The following is a 22,338-nucleotide window of genomic DNA, read 5'->3' as shown; positions in this document are numbered from 1 at the left end:
CAAAAAAGCCCTCAAACGTAGTCTTCTCTCTCTCTCTCTCTCTCTCTCTCTCTCTCTCTCTCTCTCTCTCTCTCTTTCTCTCTCTTTCTCTTTCTCTCACCAGTGACTCTTTTCTCAGATTCGAAGAAAGGGGTGTCTTATTAGCAGTCCAAATTAAAGTATTACCGTTCTCTCTGTTGAGGCTGTTTTCTAGCTTGTTTGTGTGTGCACCTTGACGTTCATCCGCCCTTCACTAATGGTCTATGGTTGTTGTTGTCGTTGTTGTTGTTGAAGTTGTATGTCAAAGAGGTATATCCGTGCTCCATGTGTTCCCAGTGGTGCTAGCAGTTAGTGGTTAGCCGTTGGGGGACTTCCTCAGCCACTGGTAGAACTGGCGTTCGTATAGACTGTGCCACCTCACGTTGGCCTCCACGATCTCCACCGCCCGAGCAAACGCAGGCCCTGCCCCTCCACCGCTGGTCTGGATGAACTCCTTCAGCTGAAGAGGAGGAAAAAGGGGGGAAGGAATGACAGAAATAGAGAAAGATTGGGAGATAGATATAGAAGACAGAGAGAGAGAGAGAGAGAGAGAGAGAGAGAGAGAGAGAGAGAGAGAGAGAGAGAGAGAGAGAGAGAGAGAGAGAGAGAGAGAGAGAGAGAGAGAGAGAGAGAGAGAGAGAGAGAGAGAGAGAGAGAGAGAGAGAGGCAGGGAGTGAGACATTTACTCTACATGAGGCGTCTCCCCTCTCAGGGACTGCAGGGACTACAGCAGGAAATGAGGGAGCATTCAGTCACTGATCAATGCATCACACCCCTGCCTGATTAAGTGAGAAAAACACAACAATACACTTTTGTGACCAATTATCACCGGTTGAGTAACAGCATGAATGCATTGAAGTGAAAAGATCACGTGAAGCTGTTAGACAATGTTCAGCTGTGAAAGGGAAGGAACATTTAGCCATGAAGTTTTCCTAAAAGTTCTATATTTTCACTGATGCAGCAAAGCTTTTTAGCCAATTAGTGGTGGAGGACTACAAAGTTTCCTTTGTGAAGACCATGCCTGTGAGGCAGGGGGCTTTGAGCAGACCTTGCCTTGAAGGTTTCTTACTGTGCCTATCAGAGCACTGAACTATATCCGAGGTCTAATGATCAGTTGATGTGAAGCCTGAGCCAGTGGAGAGAAGTCAGATACCACAGTTTCTCCAAAACGGATATCTTTTGTGAACAAACCTGGATGTGGAAATCCGAATGGGTGAGGGCCCTCTCACACACACAGAGACTGACACACACACACACACACTCACACCTCAATACCTCGTTAAGCTCTGTCTCTGTGTTGAGGAACTCTGTCACTCCACTGATGAGTTTGGAGTTCATAAACAAGGCCTCTCCATACCTAGCAGACAAGACAGAGCAGAAGAGAGGAGAGAGGAAGGGAGGTCAGGAATAGAGGAAAAGATGGGAGAGAGGAGGAGGGGAGGGAGGAGGAGAGGAGGGAGGAAGCGAGGAGAGAGGAGAGGAAGTCAGCTACATCAGGGTCTAACAACCTTTACTACAGTGTCACTTGTACACTTGACAACAAACTTCTTTAGTTGTAATTTCAGTCAGAGATATTCACCGTGCGTTGAGGATGTCCCACTTGTCTCTGAAGTAGCGCCAGGCCAGGTGTCTACCGTGGGGGTTCCGGCCTACGTGGATGACCACATCAATGACATCCTGGTCAGGAACCAGGTCTGAACTCAGAGACAGGTTCAACAGTCTGAAAAAGAGGAAGAGGAAGCAGAGAGTTAGATGTAAGAAAAATGGAAAAATAATTGAAATAGGGGTTAAGGTTAAACTCTTGGCATAGCAAAAGAGACACTCCTATTCAAAAGTGTTTTGTTCATTGATATCCTCCAATACAAAAATACAGGCCATTTCAAAAAAGGATAAGTATGTGGAAGTACTGCACACACACAGTACAAACACAGAGGATGCATAATTCAATGATCAATCCAGAGTTGTAATATCATGTGTCAGCATCCAAACACGATCAGACCTCATCAAACAGAGATACAGACGCTTATGGAAATGAGCAGAAAGTGTCAAGCCGGCAAAAAAACCCGATATTACACTCAGAGACACCGTTATGGTGGTAAGTTTCAATTTGATATTTATACACAAGGGAAAACGTGTGTGTGTGTGGGGGAGGGTTGGGGTGAGGGGGTGAGGGGGTGTGGTGGTCCTGTGTCATTCTTGAGACTCTGTCTCTCTGTCTCTCTGTCTTTGTCTCTCACTCTCTCTTTCTCACTCTCTCTCTCTCTCTCTCTCTCTCTCTCTCTCTCTCTCTCTCTCTCTCTCTCTCTCTCTCTCTCTCTCTCTCTCTCTCTCTCTCTCTCTCTCGCTCTATCTCTCTGCTCAGTGACAGATCCTGTGTTGCTCAGCTTCTTACTGATTGGATGTGTCCTCCAGCTGAAACAAGTGGAGACTGTGGAGACGGAACACGGCAAAACAAGAAGGCCCCCCGACCCCCCGACCCCCATCCAGGAAGTGATGCCAGGCTCGTTACCCACCCCAGACAGAGGAGAGTGTGTAGCATGAAGTGATCAACACCTTTGATTTATGTTCTTCAGTGTATGAATTCACACTGCGCCCCACCAGCATCCCTGTTTCACAGTCTGCACCACACAACCTGTGGCCTCGACTTTCTCACACACACAGACACACATACACACACACACACACATGTTGCATGCAGCCTACCCAATGCCCCGGCGAACCGAAAATATGTGTAACCTCTCACGGCGGCTATCTGAAAGGCTCACACAGGAAATGTCTTCACCCCCGAGGCTTGTGGGAAGGAAAGGTTAGCTCCGTAGTGGTGGTGAAATTACCTCATCTTAGAGAGGCAAACGTGAGAGAGGGGGAAAAAAAGTGTGTTTGTCTGTGTGCATGTGTGTGTGCGTGTGTGTGTGTGAGTGAGTGAATATGCGCTTGTTGGACTGAGCGAATGGCTACATGCATTAACAGCACCATGGAGGATGGGGATACTATTAACTCCTGGGTCTGAGGGAGGCAGAAATCAATATGAGATGCAGAGGTCTTTCTATCTGATCCTCGCAGCTGTGTGTGATGGCCACACGGGCCATCTATCCTGACCACTTTCACCAGCGACAGGTAGACAGAGGAACACTTACACTGCTAGGACAACCTGTACACACAAATACACACACGTGCATGCACAAACTCGCAGACAGAACGTGCACACAAACACACACATGTTCACACACACACACACTCACACACCTAATCGCGGTGCCAGGGTTATTTTCAGGCTGCGCGGCAGTTGCATGCTGTGTGAAATTCAAGAGAGATTCAATCCCTAAATCAATAGTTGTGTTCTTTGGGAGACTGGGTCCGTGCTGCTCCCTAAACTAGAGCAGCAACCAGATAAGATGGATGGAAGGAGACCCTGCTGGATAAATCCCTGCCCCTCCTCTGTTGACCCAGCCCCTCCCCTCCTCTCCCCCCCTCCACCAGCCTCTACCTCTTATGGAACACCGCCGCCCCAAACTCTGTCTCCAATCCAAACACACTATTCATCAGTTCCCCTTGCCTGACCTCTGCCCTCACCTCAGCCTCTACCCTCCCCCTCTTCTTTTACCCCCCACTTTCTCCACCCCACTCCTGCCTTCCTTCCCACACGAACCCTTCCAGGGACACGGAGGGTCATGCTAATTAGCAGTCTTGGCTAATGGCCAAACACACACACACGCATGCACACACACACACACACACACGTCCCTCTTTCACCACCTTGTGATTACTTATCCTGGATCTGGTCTCCAGACAATGTTCCAACTTGCTATTCCTCCTGTCCCACTTTTCTGTTCACCAGTTTCTAGCGTACAGAAGCACAGTGAGTCTGGCATCCCAAACACATCTCCTAACGCTAACTCTAAAGTTAGAGCAAAAGATGATGCTGTGAAAGTCTGACATCCTCTCGCTAACACATGCTAATGTAGAAGCAATTTGAATCTGGTGCTGTGTTATAAACACAAATATTGCTTCTCCTGCCACAGTCTTTCATGGCCCCAGATGACACAATATGTCATACAAACTGGGAGACCAGGAGGAGCAAGCACTTACAGAACCGTGTGTATGTCTCTGTGTGTGTGTGTGTGCTGTATGTGTGTGTATTGTGTGGGTGTTTGTGTATTGTGTGTGTGTCATGAGTTGCCAAGACAGACTGAATATATTTCTGGAAGTGTATTGTCTATGACACGCGACATGTCGTTTGGCTGTGAATCAAAGTTCTATCATGAGATATTTCGGTGTGTTGCTGGGAGAGTGACAGGTGGCTGATGGGTTATGATCGCTGAGTGATTGATTATAAATGAGTTCTGATGGGCCGACCAGTGATTGATTACTGAGACCAATTGATGTTCTGATGAGAATGTCAGAGATGGCTGTGAGTTATGTGACATAGCATTGATACTTTAAACACAGCATTGGAAACTTAGTATCATAGTAGGTTATTGGAAGTTGTTCTCCCCCTGTTGTTCATAAACTGTTATCTTGATGTTTAGCAAAGTATAGTACAGCACAAAACAGCATAGTATGATATGGTATAGTATAGTGCAGTATGGTATAGTATAGCATAGTTTAGCGTAGAGTTGTATTGTCTGGTATAGTACAATGTTTGATAGTGTAGTCCACTAGGCACCTGTTGAGGAGGAAGGCATTGTCGCTGCAGGTGAGAGCCTCCAGTAGCACCTTCTTCTCGGAGATGGCGGTGGAGGAGTGAAACTTCATCCAGATGAACTCCCACACATCCTCGTCCATCAGAGAGACGCCGGTGCAGTACACTATGTCCCTCACGTTAGGAGGGATCCTGGGCAAACACACACACACACACACACACAAAACAGCACACATACAAACACAGATGAGTGAGTACAAAGGCACATACACAGACCGTCATGGGTGCACAGACATACACAATGATCTCTTTTATCCAACTTTATTGACAGCCTTGTCATCTGTTATGGGGATCAAAGCTGGCTGAGTGGTCTGTAATGTGGCAGATAGATATCTATGAAAACACTAAATGGATTCGGAACAGTCAGAGAGTCAGAGCTCGTAGAATGACTTGTTTTGTTCATAGTCTTACACATCACTTACTTCAACACTCTCAACATCTCACTGAGCCACGATAATCACATAGTGTTCGCTACACTACAGTCACAGCCGCCTTTTCAACAATGGAGGATGTTTACTGAAATGTTCACTTACACACGCATGCATTTGCTCACACAAGTACACACGCACGCACATTACTGTAACATCAGATTTGCAAATCACTAACCTGGGTTTTATCTACGCAGTCTGGTTTGCTCCCATGTTAATGTGTTTTTTTGGGGGAAAGGGACTATTGTGCCGTGTAAATGTTACAACAAGGTACTGGGGCGTGGCGCTGGAGCAGGGACCATTACCTTTGTTTTTCAACTGGCAAATCGCTTTTGATGCTCCACTTATAAGGAACCCTGCTTGGCTGGCTGACTAGCTCGCTGGCTGGCTGACTTTCTGGCTGGCTGAATTGCTGGCTGGCTGCCTGGCGTGTCGGCCTGCCTGGCTGGCTGGCGTGTTGGCCTGCTGTGTGGCCCTGGCTCAGCCGTGGGTCTGGCCTGCTCTGGACCTGCAGCACCAGTCTGTGTGATGACATGGTCTGCTGTTGAGCTCCCACCAGATGGCTGAACTGAGGGGCTGTGGCTCCTCACACCCCCAGCCCCTCCTCACACCCCCAGCCCCTCCACACACCCCCAGCCCCTCCACACACCCCCAGCCCCTCCACACACTCCCAGCCCCTCCACACACCCCCAGCCCCTCCACACACTCCCAGCCCCTCCACACACCCCCAGCCCCTCCACACACTCCCAGCCCCTGCTTGAGAACGTGTGTGTGCAGCTGATCAGCTCCAGCTTTACCCTCAGGACTTGGGACCATATTGGGTAACAGTAAGTACAGTAGGTACATTAGAGTTGCTGTCTGCCTTCAGATTATATAATGAGCAAGTTAAACTCTGCAAGCAGGAATGGAGAGATTAGTAGAAATCTCAGGATGATAGACTAGTTTGAAGCCAACGGAGCCAAACACAGGATAGAGAAATATGTCTGGTCTCTTCTGTACGGGAACATGCTACATGTCCACTGTTTAACAACCACTGGTAGCATTTCTCTGTAGGATTCTGGGGTGTAACACTCCTACTCCTCTGACAGACCAGATGGAAAGGAGAGGAGAGAGAGAGAGCGAGAGAGGAGAGAAAGAGAGCGAGAGAGCGAGAGAGAGAGAGAGAGAGAGAGAGAGAGAGAGAGAGAGAGAGGTAGAATGCTCCCTAACAATGTGTCTGGGGAGGCCAGGGCAAGAGAGCATCTCTCTCAGGCTGCGACATCATCACCAGCACACCCCGGCCCTGTTTGAACACGAGATGGAATATTGTGGATGTCCCAAGACCTTCTGTCAGCCTGATGCTGGGCTCTCTGGGTCACTGTTCTCCATCTGACTAAGCAGAATCACTAAGTTCTGCTGAGGCCAGTGCTGACTCGCAAGGGGCTTCCGGACCATGGGGACTCCAAAGTCCTTCCTCCAAATCTGCTGTTTATTCTGAGGTCTCACACTTTCATGGATGCAGCAACTGAGAGAAAGCACAGTCAAATATGTTGCTCTGTACAGTATGGCGCGCCACTCAGGGAAACTGCTGCTGCTGCAGAACCCTCTCAAACGATAAAGAGTTCCATTTGACTCCTTCAGAACCTTGACAGTACACACAGATTGTTTTTTATTGTCAACTGGATATTGTGCCAGTTGAGTCATTCTCACAGTCATTCGACAGTTTAAATAATGTTCGAGTCTGTTAAAACAAAGCAAGTTTACTCCTTCACTTTTGATAGATATAGTAAATGGGACTACTACAGGTGCACAGAGAAGGATCACAGAAGGAGACAGAGAAGGATTCTTGACAGGAATATTTCTCTTTTTGAAAGAGAAATTATGAACTTCTAGGTCATAATGTGCATAACTAATGTAACTCAATCTTTCATTCCGGCTCTTGAATTAAGGATTACTGGGACTGAGATGACAGGGCGAAAAGAGAGATTGACGAAGAGAGAGAGAGAGATAAAAAAAGGACAGAAATAAAGAGAGAAAGACGTGAGAAAAAACTAAGCACATGATCTCAACAGCTCCACAGTCAAACTCCTGAATGATGCAGAGAAATTCCTTTTTTTTTTTTTTTTTTTTTTATTCCTCCTTTCTCTTTCTCTCTCTTTTTTTGTCTCAATGTTTAGGATGACATCATCCCTGACCTGAGGAGACATCCAGACTAGCTACTGCAGCCATGTTTGGGTTAGTATGCCACCTCACAAGTACATGGACAGCAGTTCTCCAGACAGGTTCAGCCTCTTTTAACACCCTCTCACATAACAACAGATGACAAAAAAAATTGAGTTTGGTTACAAGGTAAATGAACGGGCCGACCAGATGAGCCAAGACAGAGACAGTAACACAGCCAGGCCAGAAGAGACAGTAACACAGCCAGGCCAGAAGAGACAGTAACACAGCCAGGCCAGAAGAGACAGTAACACAGCCAGACCAGAAGAGACAGTAACACAGCCAGGCCAGAAGAGACAGTAACACAGCCAGGCCAGAAGAGACAGTAACACAGCCAGGCCAGAAGAGACAGTGACACAGCCAGGCCAGAAGAGACAGTGACACAGCCAGGCCAGAAGAGACAGTAACACAGCCAGACCAGAAGAGACAGTAACACAGCCAGGCCAGAAGAGACAGTAACACAGCCAGGCCAGAAGAGACAGTGACACAGCCAGGCCAGAAGAGACAGTAACACAGCCAGGCCAGAAGAGACAGTAACACAGCCAGGCCAGAAGAGACAGTAACACAGCCAGGCCAGAAGAGACAGTGACACAGCCAGGCCAGAAGAGACAGTGACACAGCCAGGCCAGAAGAGACAGTAACACAGCCAGGCCAGAAGAGACAGTAACACAGCCAGGCCAGAAGAGACAGTAACACAGCCAGGCCAGAAGAGACAGTAACACAGCCAGGCCAGAAGAGACAGCTAAAAAAGACATGGAGAAGACGGGGGGAGGGGGGGGGGGGGTGGGAGAGAAAAAAAGAGGGCAAGCAGGGTGTTACGGTGTCTGTTTCTCTTCTCCTGTCTGTCAGCTCTCAGGTGTGGTGCGTTCCTGGCCTGATGACGTGGGCGTGTCCAGCAAGGCTCATCGTTATCCAATCGGAGGAGCTCATCACACTGTATTTAGCTGTCAGTATGTGTTTGTGTTGTGTGGGGAGAGGTTGGTGTTTGTTGGTAACATTGAGCATTTGAGCATACGATTACTACTGAACATTGAGCGTTGTTTATCGTATTCGGTTATTGGTTGTTGAGAACCGTAGGAGTTTTGTGTTACCTGTATTCTGGCCCTTGCCCTGGACGTCTGGAGTAGGGCTAGGTAAGATACCCTGGGGTATACATACACCCGTAGGTAACCCTCTGTTATATACACTAGGTTAGAAGCTAGCGGCTGTCACCCTGTGTCTTGTAGCAGTGAGGTTAGTTGTAGTTTAGTTGGTGTTAGGAAAGAGTATAGGGGTGGGGAAGATTAGGGACCTTTTGTATTATTTCTTTGATTTGACAGACCGCTGGCACTGCCCTACTCCTACCCCGTTGTTGTTGTCCCTCCCCCATTGTTTGTTTTGTTTGTTTGTGTATGTAAATGTACATGCGTACTTATTAAACCTGTGTACACGGCATCCTTGGTTGTGGCAAACACGTTTGTTGGGGCTACACTCTCGCATCCCTCACCACTGTGCGGCCTAGGGCAGTTGCGTGCTCCTCCTCACCCGAGCCATTGGAGGAGGCGTAACAGTTGGGGGCTCGTCCGGGATTAAAGTGCAGGCCTTCGGTCCGCACGTTGGTGAGCGCTGAGGGTGGTTGGCGCGGTTGTGAGCCACGTTAGTTTGTTGGGTTGTTGTGTGTGTGTGTGTGTGATGGCTACCTCGGCCGTGTCCTCTTTTATTGAGGAGCCTTCCGTGGTTCTGCTAGAGACGCTGCGTGTTGAGGACCTTCACGCCTTAGCGGACCACTACGGTCTGGAGCCCCCGAAGCAGGCCCGTAAGGCTGAGCTCCTGGCCTTGGTCAGGGAAGGCTTAGAGGAGAAAGGGGTGTTTGTTGAGGGAAAGGAAGACGTGGAGGATGTCGAGAGACAAACACCACCTCCTTCTCCGGTCTTGTCGACAGACAGCGTTAATGCTACTCCTGGTTCTCTTGCGGCTAAACTCAGGGTGAGGTTGGCCCGACTGGAGGGCGAGAGGAAAGAGCGAGAACAGGCCAGGCTGTATGAATTCGAGCTTGAGAAACGCAGGATAGACGCTGAGGCAAAAGTTCGGATAAGACAGCTTGAGTTAGAAGCTGGCATAAACAGCGGCCCTCCATCAAGTCAGACGCTCCAATTCGACGTGAGCAAAAACATAGCGCGTGTTCCACCGTTCAGAGAGACGGAGGTGGATTCTTACTTTGGCGTTTTTGAGCGCATCGCTACCGCCTTGAAGTGGCCCAGAGAGGTTTGGCCGTTGCTGCTGCAATGTAAGCTGTGCGGAAAAGCACAGGAGATCGTGTCGGCTTTGCCGTTGCAGGATAGCTTACAGTACGAGTGCGTAAAAACCGCAGTACTCCGTGCTTATGAGCTGGTCCCCGAAGCGTATAGGCAAAAGTTTCGAGGCCACAAGAAAAGTCTGGGAAAGACACATGTGGAGTTCGCTCGGGAGAAACAAATGCTGTTTGACCGGTGGTGCGCAGTCAGTAAGTGCAGTGACTTCGCTTCTCTCCGGGAGCTAGTGTTGGTGGAGGAGTTTAAGAACAGCCTGCCAGAAAGGCTGGTGGTGTATATGAACGAGCAGAAGGTAGCGACATTGTCCCAAGCCGCAGTGCTAGCTGACGAGTTTGCCCTAACGCACAGGACAACGTTTAGCGCGCCCCGTCCCGAGTCTCGGGGTGTTGCAGCCTCTAGTATCACCACCACACCGACCAAGAACGCTTCTTGGCCACTCCCCCCCCCAGGTCGTCGCAGTGAGGAACGCGAGTGCTATTACTGTCACCGCAAGGGACATCTCTTGGCAGACTGCAGGAAGCTGCAGAGACAGAACGCGCCTAACGCGCCGTCTACCAAACCCTTGGCGTTGCTCCAGACCACGTCTGACAACAAGGGCCAGTCGTGCATACCACGTCAGTCACCCGATGCTGGTTATGGCCCATTTACATTTGCTGGGTCAGTCTCGTTGACTGGTGATGCCGAGTCTCAAGTCCCCGTTCAGATCCTGCGCGACACAGGAGCTTCCCAGTCCGTAATTCTGTCCGATGCGTTGCCATGGACTGATGGGTCGTATTGTTGTGGAAACGTTCTATTGCAAGGAATAGAAATGGGCTACGTCCCAGTGCCTTTGCACTTTGTGTATATCCAATCGGATCTAGTTAGTGGACGTTTTAGAGTCGCTGTTGTGCCTAGTCTCCCGGTAAAAGGGATCACCTTAGTTATGGGGAACGACATTGCAGGAGGCCTGGTGAAGCCAGTGTTGGAGGTCCTCGATGTCCCTGAGGTACCTGCTACCTCATCTGGTTCGTGCGCTGTGTTCCCAGCGTGTGTGGTGACGCGAGCACAGTCACGGCGGTTGGGTGGTGTGGTTGGGCTGGACGACACCATTTTTGCCCCGGTCTTTCGTGCTGACGAAGTACCTAAGGAAGCACCACATAGCCTGGGTCGGTCTTCCACGGCTGGAGAGTCCATGTTGTCAGCTACGCGGGACGACTTGGTTAACGCGCAAAAGACAGATCCCACACTCAGGGCTTGTTTTTCTGCGGTTGTGCCTCGTGAGCGGGCTGATGTGCAGCCCTTGGCTTACTTCTTAGAGAACGGAGTTCTGCTACGAAAATGGGCTTCACACCAGGGACCCGACACAGAGTGGAGCACGGTCATTCAGGTTGTTGTGCCGACTCTGTTTAGGTCACAGGTCCTGTCCTTGGCCCATGACACTCCCTGGTCAGCACACATGGGCGTTACCAAGACACACAACCGTGTCCTGCAGCACTTCTTTTGGCCGGGTTTGAAAGGTGACGTGGCCCGTCACTGTAGAACCTGTCACACGTGTCAGCTCATGGGTAAACCCAACCAGGTTATTCCGCCGGCTCCACTCCACCCTATTCCTGTGATGGGTGAGCCTTTTGAGAAGGTGATAGTCGACTGTGTCGGTCCATTGCCCAAGACGAGGTCTAGAAACCAGTACCTCTTAACCGTTATGTGTGCTGCTACTAGGTATCCTGAGGCTATACCGCTGCGTAACATCACCACCAAGGTAGTGGTTGCAGCCCTGTTGAAGTTCTTTTCCACATTTGGTCTGCCGAAAGAGGTACAGACAGACCAGGGTACCAACTTCACTGCTAAGTTGTTCGCCCAGGTGCTTAAAACCCTCTCTATCACACACAGGGTGTCCAGCGCTTACCACCCGGAGAGCCAGGGTGCTCTAGAACGCTGGCACCAGACTCTGAAAGCGATGTTGAGGAAGTACTGTATGGACACAAAGAACGATTGGGACGAGGGTGTTCCTTTTGTTCTGTTTGCGGCTAGGGAGGTAGTACAGGAGTCAACAGGTTTCAGCCCTGCTGAGTTAGTCTTCGGGCACACAGTTCGAGGGCCCCTAAAGGTTCTAAAAGAACAAGTACTAGACACGTCAAGTCCTCCAAAACACGTCTTGGAGTATGTGAGTGTGGTCCGCGAGAGGCTGCATTCAGCGCGCGCTCTCGCTGCAGAGATGTTGTTAACCACACAGGGGCGGATGAAGGCGCGGTTTGACCGCAAGGCTGTGTACCGTTCCTTGCAGCCTGGTGACCGTGTCTTGGTCCTACTGCCTGTGCCGGGCTCATCCCTCTCTGCCCGTTTCGTTGGTCCCTACAAGGTAGACAGAAAGCTGAGCGAGACAGATTACGTGATCAAGACGCCTGATCGTAAACGTCAGAGCCGTGTCTGTCACGTAAACATGCTGAAATTGTACCACTCCAGAGATGACCCCCCAAACGCGACCGAACCTGCGGTCTCCTCGGTGGCTGCAGTGGTGCTGTCCCAAGATGCTATTGACGCACCTGTGGACGACGAGGACGGGTTGAGTCCTCGTATGGCTTCAGCTCAGCTCAGTGCGCGGTTGGCGAACTCCGAACTACTGCCAAACTTACCGGCGCTATTAGTGCATCTGTGTGGGGAGCAACAAGCCGATATTGTGAGGCTAGTAGACGCTTTCCCATCTATATGCGGTGATGTCCCAAGCCGCACTACCGTGCTAGTGCACGATGTTGATGTGGGCGATGCCGTCCCGATAAAGCAGCATCCTTATCGGGTGAACGCAGCAAAAAGGGAAATAATGAAACGGGAGGTTGCTTACCTGCTGGAGAATGGGCTAGCCACTCACAGCTCCAGTCCTTGGAGCTCACCGTGTTTGCTGGTACCGAAACCTGACGGCACCCATAGATTTTGTACAGACTATAGAAAAGTAAACACTGTCACAGTCCCCGACTCCTTTCCGTTGCCGCGCATTGACGATTGCGTTGATACCATCGGTTCTGCTACCTACGTTACCAAGCTGGACTTGTTAAAGGGCTACTGGCAGGTCCCCTTGTCTCCGCGTGCTGCGGAGATATCTGCTTTCGTGACACCTGACAGTTTCATGCAATATACAGTGATGGCTTTCGGTATGCGTAACGCTCCAGCCACCTTCCAACGCCTAGTCAACCTGGTGTTGGCTGACGTCCCTGATTGTTGCGCCTACCTAGACGACTGTATACCCCAGGGTATCTTACCTAGCCCTACTCCAGACGTCCAGGGCAAGGGCCAGAATACAGGTAACACAAAACTCCTACGGTTCTCAACAACCAATAACCGAATACGATAAACAACGCTCAATGTTCAGTAGTAATCGTATGCTCAAATGCTCAATGTTACCAACAAACACCAACCTCTCCCCACACAACACAAACACATACTGACAGCTAAATACAGTGTGATGAGCTCCTCCGATTGGATAACGATGAGCCTTGCTGGACACGCCCACGTCATCAGGCCAGGAACGCACCACACCTGAGAGCTGACAGACAGGAGAAGAGAAACAGACACCGTAACACGCCCACCCAAAAAGAGAAAACCCAGGGTTTTCGACCCGGAAAAACAAGGATGGGTACATAAAGGGCAGAACAAGCACGTTAACACACATCAGAACACACGCCAGAACATACATACGTAGTACACATCATACACAACAATGTACCACTCACTAGCTCATCATCGTAAGTGCCACAGATAAAAGTATACCTACAACAGATACTGACCACTGCGTGGGCTGCCTAAGGACTCCACACACGGGATAGGGCATCAGCGAGCACGTTATCAGCTCCCTTTTTGTGCTTGATAACCAAGTTGTACCCTTGGACGAACAGCGCCCAGCGCATAAGGCGCTGGTTGCTGTTGTACATACGATTCAGGAAAACCAAAGGGTTGTGGTCGGTATATATCACAACTGGTAACACACTAGAACCAACGTAAACCTCAAAGTATTCCAGCGCCAACAACAACGCCAGAGTCTCCTGCTCGATGGTGGAGTAGCGGGTCTGAGCACCAGTAAACTTCCTTGAGAAGTAACACACGGGGTGGTCAACCCCCTCGTCGTCCTCCTGCAACAGGACAGCCCCTGCCCCGACAGCACCGGCATCAACCTCCATTTTAAAAGGCTTGCCGAAATCGGGACCTGCAAGAACAGGGGAACTACACAACAGTACCTTCACAGCGTCAAAGGCAGCTTGGCACTCAGCAGTCCACTGAAACTGGCGGACAGGGCTTAGTAGGCTGGTCAGCGGGGCCACCACAGACGAGAAGTTCCTGCAGAAGGAACGGTAGTAGCCCGCCATACCCAGGAACCGACGCAGGTTTCTCCTTGTAGTAGGGGCAGGAAAAGCACTTATTGCAGAGACCTTTTCGGCAACTGGACGTACCTGTCCACGCCCCACCTGCTTCCCGAGGTAGGTAACAGTTGCCTTCCCAAACTCGCATTTCGCCAGATTAAGGGTCAGTGAGGCAGCTGCTAAGCGGCTGAATACGGTATGTAGGGTATTTAGGTGGCTTTCCCAGGTGGATGAATGGACCATCAAGTCGTCTAGGTAGGCGCAACAATCAGGGACGTCAGCCAACACCAGGTTGACTAGGCGTTGGAAGGTGGCTGGAGCGTTACGCATACCGAAAGCCATCACTGTATATTGCATGAAACTGTCATGCAATATACATTAAGGGGAGATAGATAACACATACAGAGTAAGCGAGAGAGAGAGGGGGAAATAGAGGAGGGTGAAGAGGCTGAGAGACATGGCAGAGAGGAAAGGTGAAAGAGTTGACAGCTGGCCAGCTTTGTTCGCTGCACTCCCACCTGTCTGCTCCGTGTGTGATCTCAAGCTGGCGAGACGGGAGGGAGAGAGGGGAGGGAGAGAGGGGAGGGAGAGAGGGGAGGCAGGGAGGGAAGGGAGAGAGGGGAGGGAGAGAGGGGAGGGAGGGAGGGGAGGCAGGGAGGGAAGGGAGAGAGGGGAGGGAGAGAGGGAAGGGAGGGAGGGGAGGGAGGGAGGGAGGGGAGGGAGGGAAGGGAGGGAGGGAGGGAGGGAGGGAGGGAGGGAGGGAGGGAGGGAGGGAGGGAGGGAGGGAGGGAGGGAGGGGAGGGAGAGAGGGAAGGGAGGGAGGGAGGGAGGGAGGGAGGGAGGGAGGGAGGGAGGGAGGGAGAGAGGGAAGGGAGGGAGGGAGGGAGGGAGGGAGGGAGGGAGGGAGGGAGGGAGGGAGGGAGGGAGGGAGGGAGGGAGGGAGGGAAGGATGGAGGGGAGGGAGGGGAGGCAGGGAGGGAAGGGAGAGAGGGAAGGGAGAGAGGGGAGGCAGGGAAGGGAGGGAGAGAGGGGAGGGAGAGAGGGTAGGGAGGCCAAGAGGAGGTGAAGCACACAGGAGAAACTTTCCTCTTTAAAAGAGAAGGCTTGTCAGAGGCCAACCCTGGGGGGGGGTCTGGGTATAAAGGAGAACTTAGGGGTTTGTGCAAGTGTTTTTCTGAATGCATGAGTGTTATTGAAGGGTTGTCATGACGGTGACCAAGCAGGGGGCATTGTTGTTGATTACGAATTGCACTCCTGAACATGTTGCTGAGAGAAACAGGCAGGGAATAAGATGCAGGATGCTGTGTTACCATGGACACGTTGTGCCTAATTCGTCATGGTTTGTTTTGTTCCTGTGTGTATGTGTGTGTGAGCGTGTGTGCTGATGTGTGTCTCACCTGTTCTTGTTGCTGGAGATCCAATCAGAGATCTGAGCCACCGCCTGGCGGTGACAGTGTTTGTTCCCAAAACTGCAGGCCAGCATGATCACCTCTCTCTGCAACTCTCTGGGAGGGAGGGAGGGAGGGATGTAAGGGTCAGAAGGAGCATAACAGAAATAGATTTGGCAAAAGGACACATAGTTCACATGAACACACTTTAATGGTAGGACGATAAGCATATATTTGACCTATGTAACACAGTGGTGATGTAGGGGTGATGTGGTGACATACTCAATCTGGTAGGAGGCCTGAAGGATGGAGCCTTCTGGAGTGTTGATTGGCCAGCCCATCTTATGGTACCTGGCTGACACCTGCCTCAGAACGTAGTCCTGGAAACACATATTACATGGTAAGAAAACCAAACGTACACATCTTTAATTCAAGTAACCACAACTAATACCAATAATACTGCTTTAAGAATACTACAACTTATAACACCGAATAAATATAACACTCATATGTATTATAACAATATTTGTTGTCATCTTCAACATGATCATACGTACGCTGAAGAGGCTGTAGTCTTCGGTGCGGTCCAGCAGTTTGTCCAGCTGGTACAGGGCCCTGCTGGCTGCGTGCCACGGCAGGAACTCCCTCTCTTGGGGCAGATAGCAGATCATCTGAAGGGGCACGTTCTGGGGTAGATACCCTGCCCTGATGTGGGTGACAGATAAAGAGGTAGAGAGAAATAGAGAGAGGAGAGAGAGAAGGGCAGATGAGAGATAGAGATTTTATTAGACTGGATCAGGACTAAATCGCAGGTGAATCTCTCCTTTCTGTACTAACACAGTTTATAAAACATGTTGGATGGTTAGAAGCCTCGTATCCCAGTGACACACTTGATTCAGTTATTTCTGTGTGTAAAAAAAAAACATGAATACAGGTGGTCTGAAAGTCATTGGTACCTAACTGGGCTGGGGCCGACCATATCTGCCACCTGGCATGGATCTGAACACAGAAGCACACTCCCACACAATCCAACAATTCTCTGAACAGGGCTTAAACATGCCAGAGAGTGAGGAGAAGGAAGAGCGATATGAGAAGGACCGAGCAGGAGTGAGAGAGAGGGAGACAACCCAGAAGGGGGTGAGACAGGAGCTCAAATTAGATGTGCGTGTCTCCTGCAAACCAATGTCTGCTCGCCGGTCTTCAGATCTCTCTTCTTCTGACACCATGCGTTGCAATGCTCCCTTTCTGATCACTGACATGAATCAACAGCCCCTCTGCTGAACATACCTCTGGTGATACAACACAGTCTTACACACCACAGTCAGAAATATGCATCCCTGATAAGTCAATAAGTCAATAAGTAAGTAAATAGTATCAGAATCTGAATCAGAAGGGATTTTATTCGCCATGAGTGTTTGCACAAACAAGGAATTTACTTTGGCAGGGAGGTGCACAGATTAAACATTTAGGAATATTGAAACTTAAATATGTGGACTAACTATACAAAAGGAGCAAAGTCTAGCTAATACTAAGGGGGTTCTAGCTGATACTAAGGGGAATAAAAATAAAATATAAAATATAAGTAGCCATAATTACAATCTAACCTAAACAAATTAAAAAAACGCCAAATAGAGGAGAGGTTCCTCTCATTATGACTATACATTCCACAATTGGTGCTCTGGAGCGGTGAGCTGCATTTTTATTCATACCTGCATTAAATATGTAACCTGTTGGTACAACATGATTCAATCATGAGTACCGTACATGTAATAACACACTTTATCAAACATTGATTAGAAAATTCATCATGCTTTCTACTGGCAAATTTCCATCAGCGTCACATCAATCTGAGCATAAATATTTGATATTGTTTTGCTTTAATCACCATTAGGTATTAGCCCAGTGAACTGAGAGTATGATAATATGGGCTCAGGTGATCAAACACTAAGTGTGACAGGCCACATGGAATACTTTGCTCATAAAGGGATATTACATGAAAATATGCTAACCATTGATCATATGCTTCAAGCCCATGAAAACGGGTCATTTAAGTACATGTCTTAATGGGAATCATACAGTCCTGATGCTCTTGGCTATATGCTTTAAATGAATGAGAATGTAATCAGTGCATTGGGATGTACTGATACAGTATATTTCAATAGCAGTTCCCTCGCAGACTTTTCATTAAGCTTTTAACTGGGAAGGCCTCCCAGTAAGGTCTCCAACTTAGACACATTCACACTCTCACATGTCCCCTCACACACACACACACACACACACACACACACACACACACACACACACACACACACACACACACACACACACACACACACACACACACACACACACACTCTACAGTTAATATAGACAACTCTATATAAAAGACTTCCCTTCATACATAATTATCCATCCAAGAGCCCCCAACTCTCCGTCTCATACATGCTTCATTCAAGTGTTCGTATGCGTGCTTGTGTGTGTTTTTGTGTGTGTGAGTGTGCGAGCATGTGATTCCTCCAGCTCCAACCGAATCTAAGAAGCAAGTGAGATGAAGAGTTCTCCCCCAGCAAAGTCTCTCTTCCCGGGGCCTGATCGGAGCGTTTGTTCCCCTCTTCCCTCTCACCGCCATGTTTGAATTATTCAGCCTTGTGAGCCGAGGAGGGGGGAATCATTAAAAATAAAAGAATACTACATTACCATATCACTGTCGCACCATATTGGAGCCCCTGCACTCTGCCACTGGGCAGTGAATGAGTTCATGCACACACTCACACACAACCACACACACACAACCACACACACACAACCACACACAACCACACACACACAACCACACACAAACACAAACACACTTGAAGTAAAAAGCCACAACGAGGCATTGACAAGAAGCTGCCATGAATTATTATTTTACAGTACCCAGCACCCTGGGATCCATGTGGTTACACTCTGTGGTCCCAACCCCCCCCCCCCCCCCCCTCCCCAACACACACACACACACATTGTCACCCGCCATCCAATCCTGCTCCACTGCACCATAAATGCAGAATAAATCAACTCAAACATTTGCCATTAGACCACCAGGAGGGACACACCTGTAGTGTCACATGCTTACCATTCAGAAGCACGGCCACATTATCACCGCTGAGCTTCCACTGATTCTCAAACACATTCTGGACGTCAGCAGAAAAAGTGTCAACGAACCCTCTTACTGATTAAATCCCTTCATTCTCCAGTCCTTGTTCTCTGAGGGTTCACAGGGTAAACTGTGGACTCTGTGGCCCCCCTCCTCTGCTGTCCCAGCTAACAAGAGCCATTAACATCCTAATTGCCTGTTAATTGTTTGGCCATTAAGGTACGGTCTGTGGAGCGTTCTGGGAGATAGCAGGCCTGGCAGCATTCATCACTGCTAATCAGAGAGAGACAGAGAGTGAGAGAAGTAGGGAGTGACAAGAGAGAAAAGGGGGGAGAGAGAGAAGAGTAAGAGAAAAGGAATTGATGCAGAGAGCAGGTGAAAGGGAGGAAAAGAAATGAGAGATAGAGAACACGTTATGAATCCTGCTCCGAATTCCACCAGTTTCTCCAATGACAGTCCTGGCAAGGCAAGTACAGCCCATTCCCGAATACACCAGCTCTGGGCCTACAGCAAGCCCTCATGTGGTTCACTTTTTTGAGCCAGCCCAGCTCCTCCTAGCTCAGGTCCTATTCATACATCCCTCCACCATCCCTCTCTCCCTCTATCCACCCAGCTCTGCATACCTGGGCAACACAAGGGCGGTAACCAGAGGAGATGAAAGGAGAGGAGAGGACAGGAAAGCAAAGGCAAGTAGACTAGCAGAACAGATGAGTGGGGGGGGAGAGCAAAACAAGAAGAGAGGAGAGAGAGCAGAGCAGAGCAGAGGAGAGAGAGCAGAGCAGAGCAGAGGAGAGAGAGCAGAGCAGAGGAGAGGAGAGGCGTGATGCAGCCAGACAGGAAGGGTGCTACGTGTTCAAAGACACGCTGCAGGCAAGCTGTCAACTACAGAGAGCATTCTCTCTCTCTCGCTCTGCCATCTTTATTTCCTTCTCGGCCTTTCTCTTCCGCTCTCTGTCTATCCCACCTCTTTCTAACTCCTTCATTCCCCTACCCCTCCCTCCCTCTCCATCTGTGCTTGTGCGAGGAATCTCCAGTGTTGCGTGTCCAGCAGATGAATGCTGCTGTGTCTTACAAGCTGTGCACATAACCAAGAAATCAGTCACACAGGGAGCACTCCTTAGACATGGTACATCATTCCTCTACCACTTATAAATGTCATAACACCCACACACGCAAAAACACACGTCTCTGGTTAGGGAGTCTACTTTGCTTGCCTGGCTAGCCCAGACTAGCTTGCCACCTTTTTTGAAAGGAAACAAATTCTGTGCTGAAACTGTAGACAGGAAACACACCCACCTGGCCAGGTTGAATACGTCATCAATAAGTCCCGCCCTGTTGCCAACAGAGATCATCTAAAGGGAAAGAAAGGGGGATTGGAAGACGTGAAGATAAGATTATAGAATATGAAAAGAGAATATGAAAAGAGTTAAAAAGAGAAGAAAAGAGAGGTTTTTAATTGTTGGTGTCGTGCAGTAGGACTACACCTGCTATCGACACAGAAATGATCCATTTAAATGTGAGGGAGAAAGAAGAGGAAGAGACTACCTCTGGGTTGGTCATCAACTGGCCAATCAGCAGCATCCAGTTGTGAAGGTCGTAGTTGACTCTGAAGTAGCCAGTCTGGTTGATGTTGCCTAGCAACCAGGTGTCTTCCTCCATACGTCCCACTCTGTGCGTCTCTGTAGAGAAACGCACGTGTCTATTACTACATGCATGCACTTTAGACTAGAATGCTTCGGAAAAGTGGGTTTGTGTGTGCATCTGTGTTAGTGTGTGTGTCTGTGTGTGTGTGTGTTGGGGACACAGTTGGGGTGCTGTAATGTGGTTCTATCTGACCACATATAGACAGCAGGCAGGATGATGTGCAGACCAGCCAAGCCTGTCACACTTTCGACACCCTGTGCCTGAAGAGTGGTGATTAGGGGGGTTGAATATGTGCTCCATGTCCTCTCCCCTGCTGTATATGTCGCTGTCATGTTCAGGATGACAGGAATCATTCTGAGAGGGGTTAGCAGGGCCTGAGGGGGCTAAACGATGTCACACAGAGTGGAAAACACCCGTCAACAAACCTCTAAGAGAATTTCACGCTAAATTAAACCAGGGAGAGAGGAAGGAAAGGGTGGAGGGACTGATAAGTTAGAAGAAAGTGGGGGAGACTTGTAGAGATTGGAGGATTTGGGAAAAGAGCAGTTTGTACTGAATATGTATTCTGTATGATTGTGTATTTGAAGCAAAGAGCCTTGCCAGCCACCAGCCATGCTGCCCAGGAGAGGAGGACAGATGTGCAGAGGATCACGAGGCACTTGTAATTAACTCAGATGATAGGGGACGTCTGTCTCATGGAGACACTGTAATTCACTGGCACCTCATTTCACCCTTCACAGCCTGAACTCACACACACACACACACACACACACACACACATACACACACACACAGAGCTTACACATGCAAGCAGACTGGAGACAGGATGCAGTGTTATGTGAGCACAATCCCAAACAGACAAGGATGGCTGGTTTCATTAGACAGGAGCAGCACAGAGGGAGGTGTGGGGGTGCTCTTGGCCATATGTAACATGATTACACACCCTGCTTTGATTGGACCGGAATATTAACTCTCCTCATGTTTCACTTCCAACCAGCGGTCGAGGACATCTATATATGGTCATAGCATGAGAGAGGCTATGCAGAGGAGTGTTCATGAAGTGTGTGTGTGTGTGTGTGTGTAAGTGTGTATGTGTGTGGATGTGTTAGGAAGAAAGTACCTGTTTTATTGGCCACCCAGATGATAGCTTCAGAGGAGATGTGAGTTCTGTTCCCCACTGCTAACGTTAGAGGAATCTGCCACAGGAAACTGGAGGGAGATATAAAGAGTTAGAGGGAGAGGTGCATGTTGAAACATTGCTCAAATTGTAGCATGGCACACTCCAATGTTGTGCAGAAGCTCCTCTTTTCTTTCCTGCTTCCTGTCTTCCTTAGCCTCTCTTTCCCCTCTGCTCTCTCTGTTTAGTTATTAGATGGTTCAGTTGAAAGGGTCCATGATACCTTGTGCAATTTTTTGTTCTCACGTCCTCTACCCCCCCCCCTCCCATCCGTCTCTCTCTCTGTATGTCTAACTCTTTCTGTCAAACTCACACACCAGTGCATGCACACAAACGACAGGGTGAGAGGAATCAGAGCTGACTGATAACTGTTGTAGATTTCCCCTACGCGTGCTATGATCATCTCTACTGGGGGTGATGGAGCTGATGTCTTGAACAGTACACACACACACACACACATCCCTCTCTGCTGTCAGCCTGCAGGCACCCTCCGCCACCCCCCCCACCCACGCCCGCAACCCCACAATCCTCCTGGGCAGGAGCAGGCATCAAATACAACAGAGTCTGACAGCTGTCATACAGCCACTTCGCCACTGTCTGTCTGTCTGTCTGTCTGTCTGTCTGTCTAGCCCCACCCCTCCCCATTCCGTCTGTCTGCCCCCCAATCCCAACAGTCCCCCCGTCCCCCCCTCCCTCCACCGCCGCCCCCTCGCACCTGCACACAAGCCTCTGCTGCTGCTTTGAATTCATGCCTGTCAAAATGGCCGACACCTGGGTGGCCTTGTGTCCTCTCTTATCCTCTCTGTCTGCTAAGTGGCAGCAAGCTTTACGGCCAGACAGCAGGGCAGGGGGGGAGAGGGGGGAGGGGGCTGACACGGTGAAAAAGTGGACCCCAGCTGTGCAATTAAAACTATTATAAGGAGGGAAGTGGGGAGGGAGGGGGGAGGGGGAGGGAACAGCAGACCTCCTGGTGAGGCTGAGTGGTCTCAGGTGCTCTCCTTTGTTGTGTCCCGCTACAACGCCTGTGACG

At 49.6% G+C, this 22,338-nt stretch overlaps 1 protein-coding gene across 1 annotated transcript in view; it reads right to left on the bottom strand.

The window, feature by feature from the left end:
- Positions 1 to 334: 334 nt before the first annotated feature.
- LOC146276446 (thyrotropin-releasing hormone-degrading ectoenzyme-like) overlaps positions 335 to 22,338 on the bottom strand; it is an 87,478-nt gene continuing 65,474 nt past the window's right edge. Inside the window, exons 10-19 of the mRNA XM_084702010.1 lie at positions 21,252 to 21,340; positions 20,033 to 20,166; positions 19,784 to 19,839; positions 15,912 to 16,059; positions 15,637 to 15,734; positions 15,364 to 15,471; positions 4,685 to 4,852; positions 1,598 to 1,738; positions 1,294 to 1,375; positions 335 to 478 (exon numbers count right to left, since the gene is read on the bottom strand). Of these exons, the coding sequence (XP_084558136.1) occupies positions 335 to 478; positions 1,294 to 1,375; positions 1,598 to 1,738; positions 4,685 to 4,852; positions 15,364 to 15,471; positions 15,637 to 15,734; positions 15,912 to 16,059; positions 19,784 to 19,839; positions 20,033 to 20,166; positions 21,252 to 21,340 (1,168 nt within the window). The remainder of the gene's footprint in view (positions 479 to 1,293; positions 1,376 to 1,597; positions 1,739 to 4,684; positions 4,853 to 15,363; positions 15,472 to 15,636; positions 15,735 to 15,911; positions 16,060 to 19,783; positions 19,840 to 20,032; positions 20,167 to 21,251; positions 21,341 to 22,338) is intronic.

The sequence above is a fragment of the Hypomesus nipponensis genome, chromosome 7 (assembly GCF_054491055.1).
Source record: "Hypomesus nipponensis isolate SF chromosome 7, ASM5449105v1, whole genome shotgun sequence".
Classification (NCBI taxonomy): domain Eukaryota; kingdom Metazoa; phylum Chordata; class Actinopteri; order Osmeriformes; family Osmeridae; genus Hypomesus; species Hypomesus nipponensis.
The sequence above is the reverse complement of the archived record's forward strand: the minus strand, read 5'-3'. Positions and strand labels throughout refer to the sequence as shown.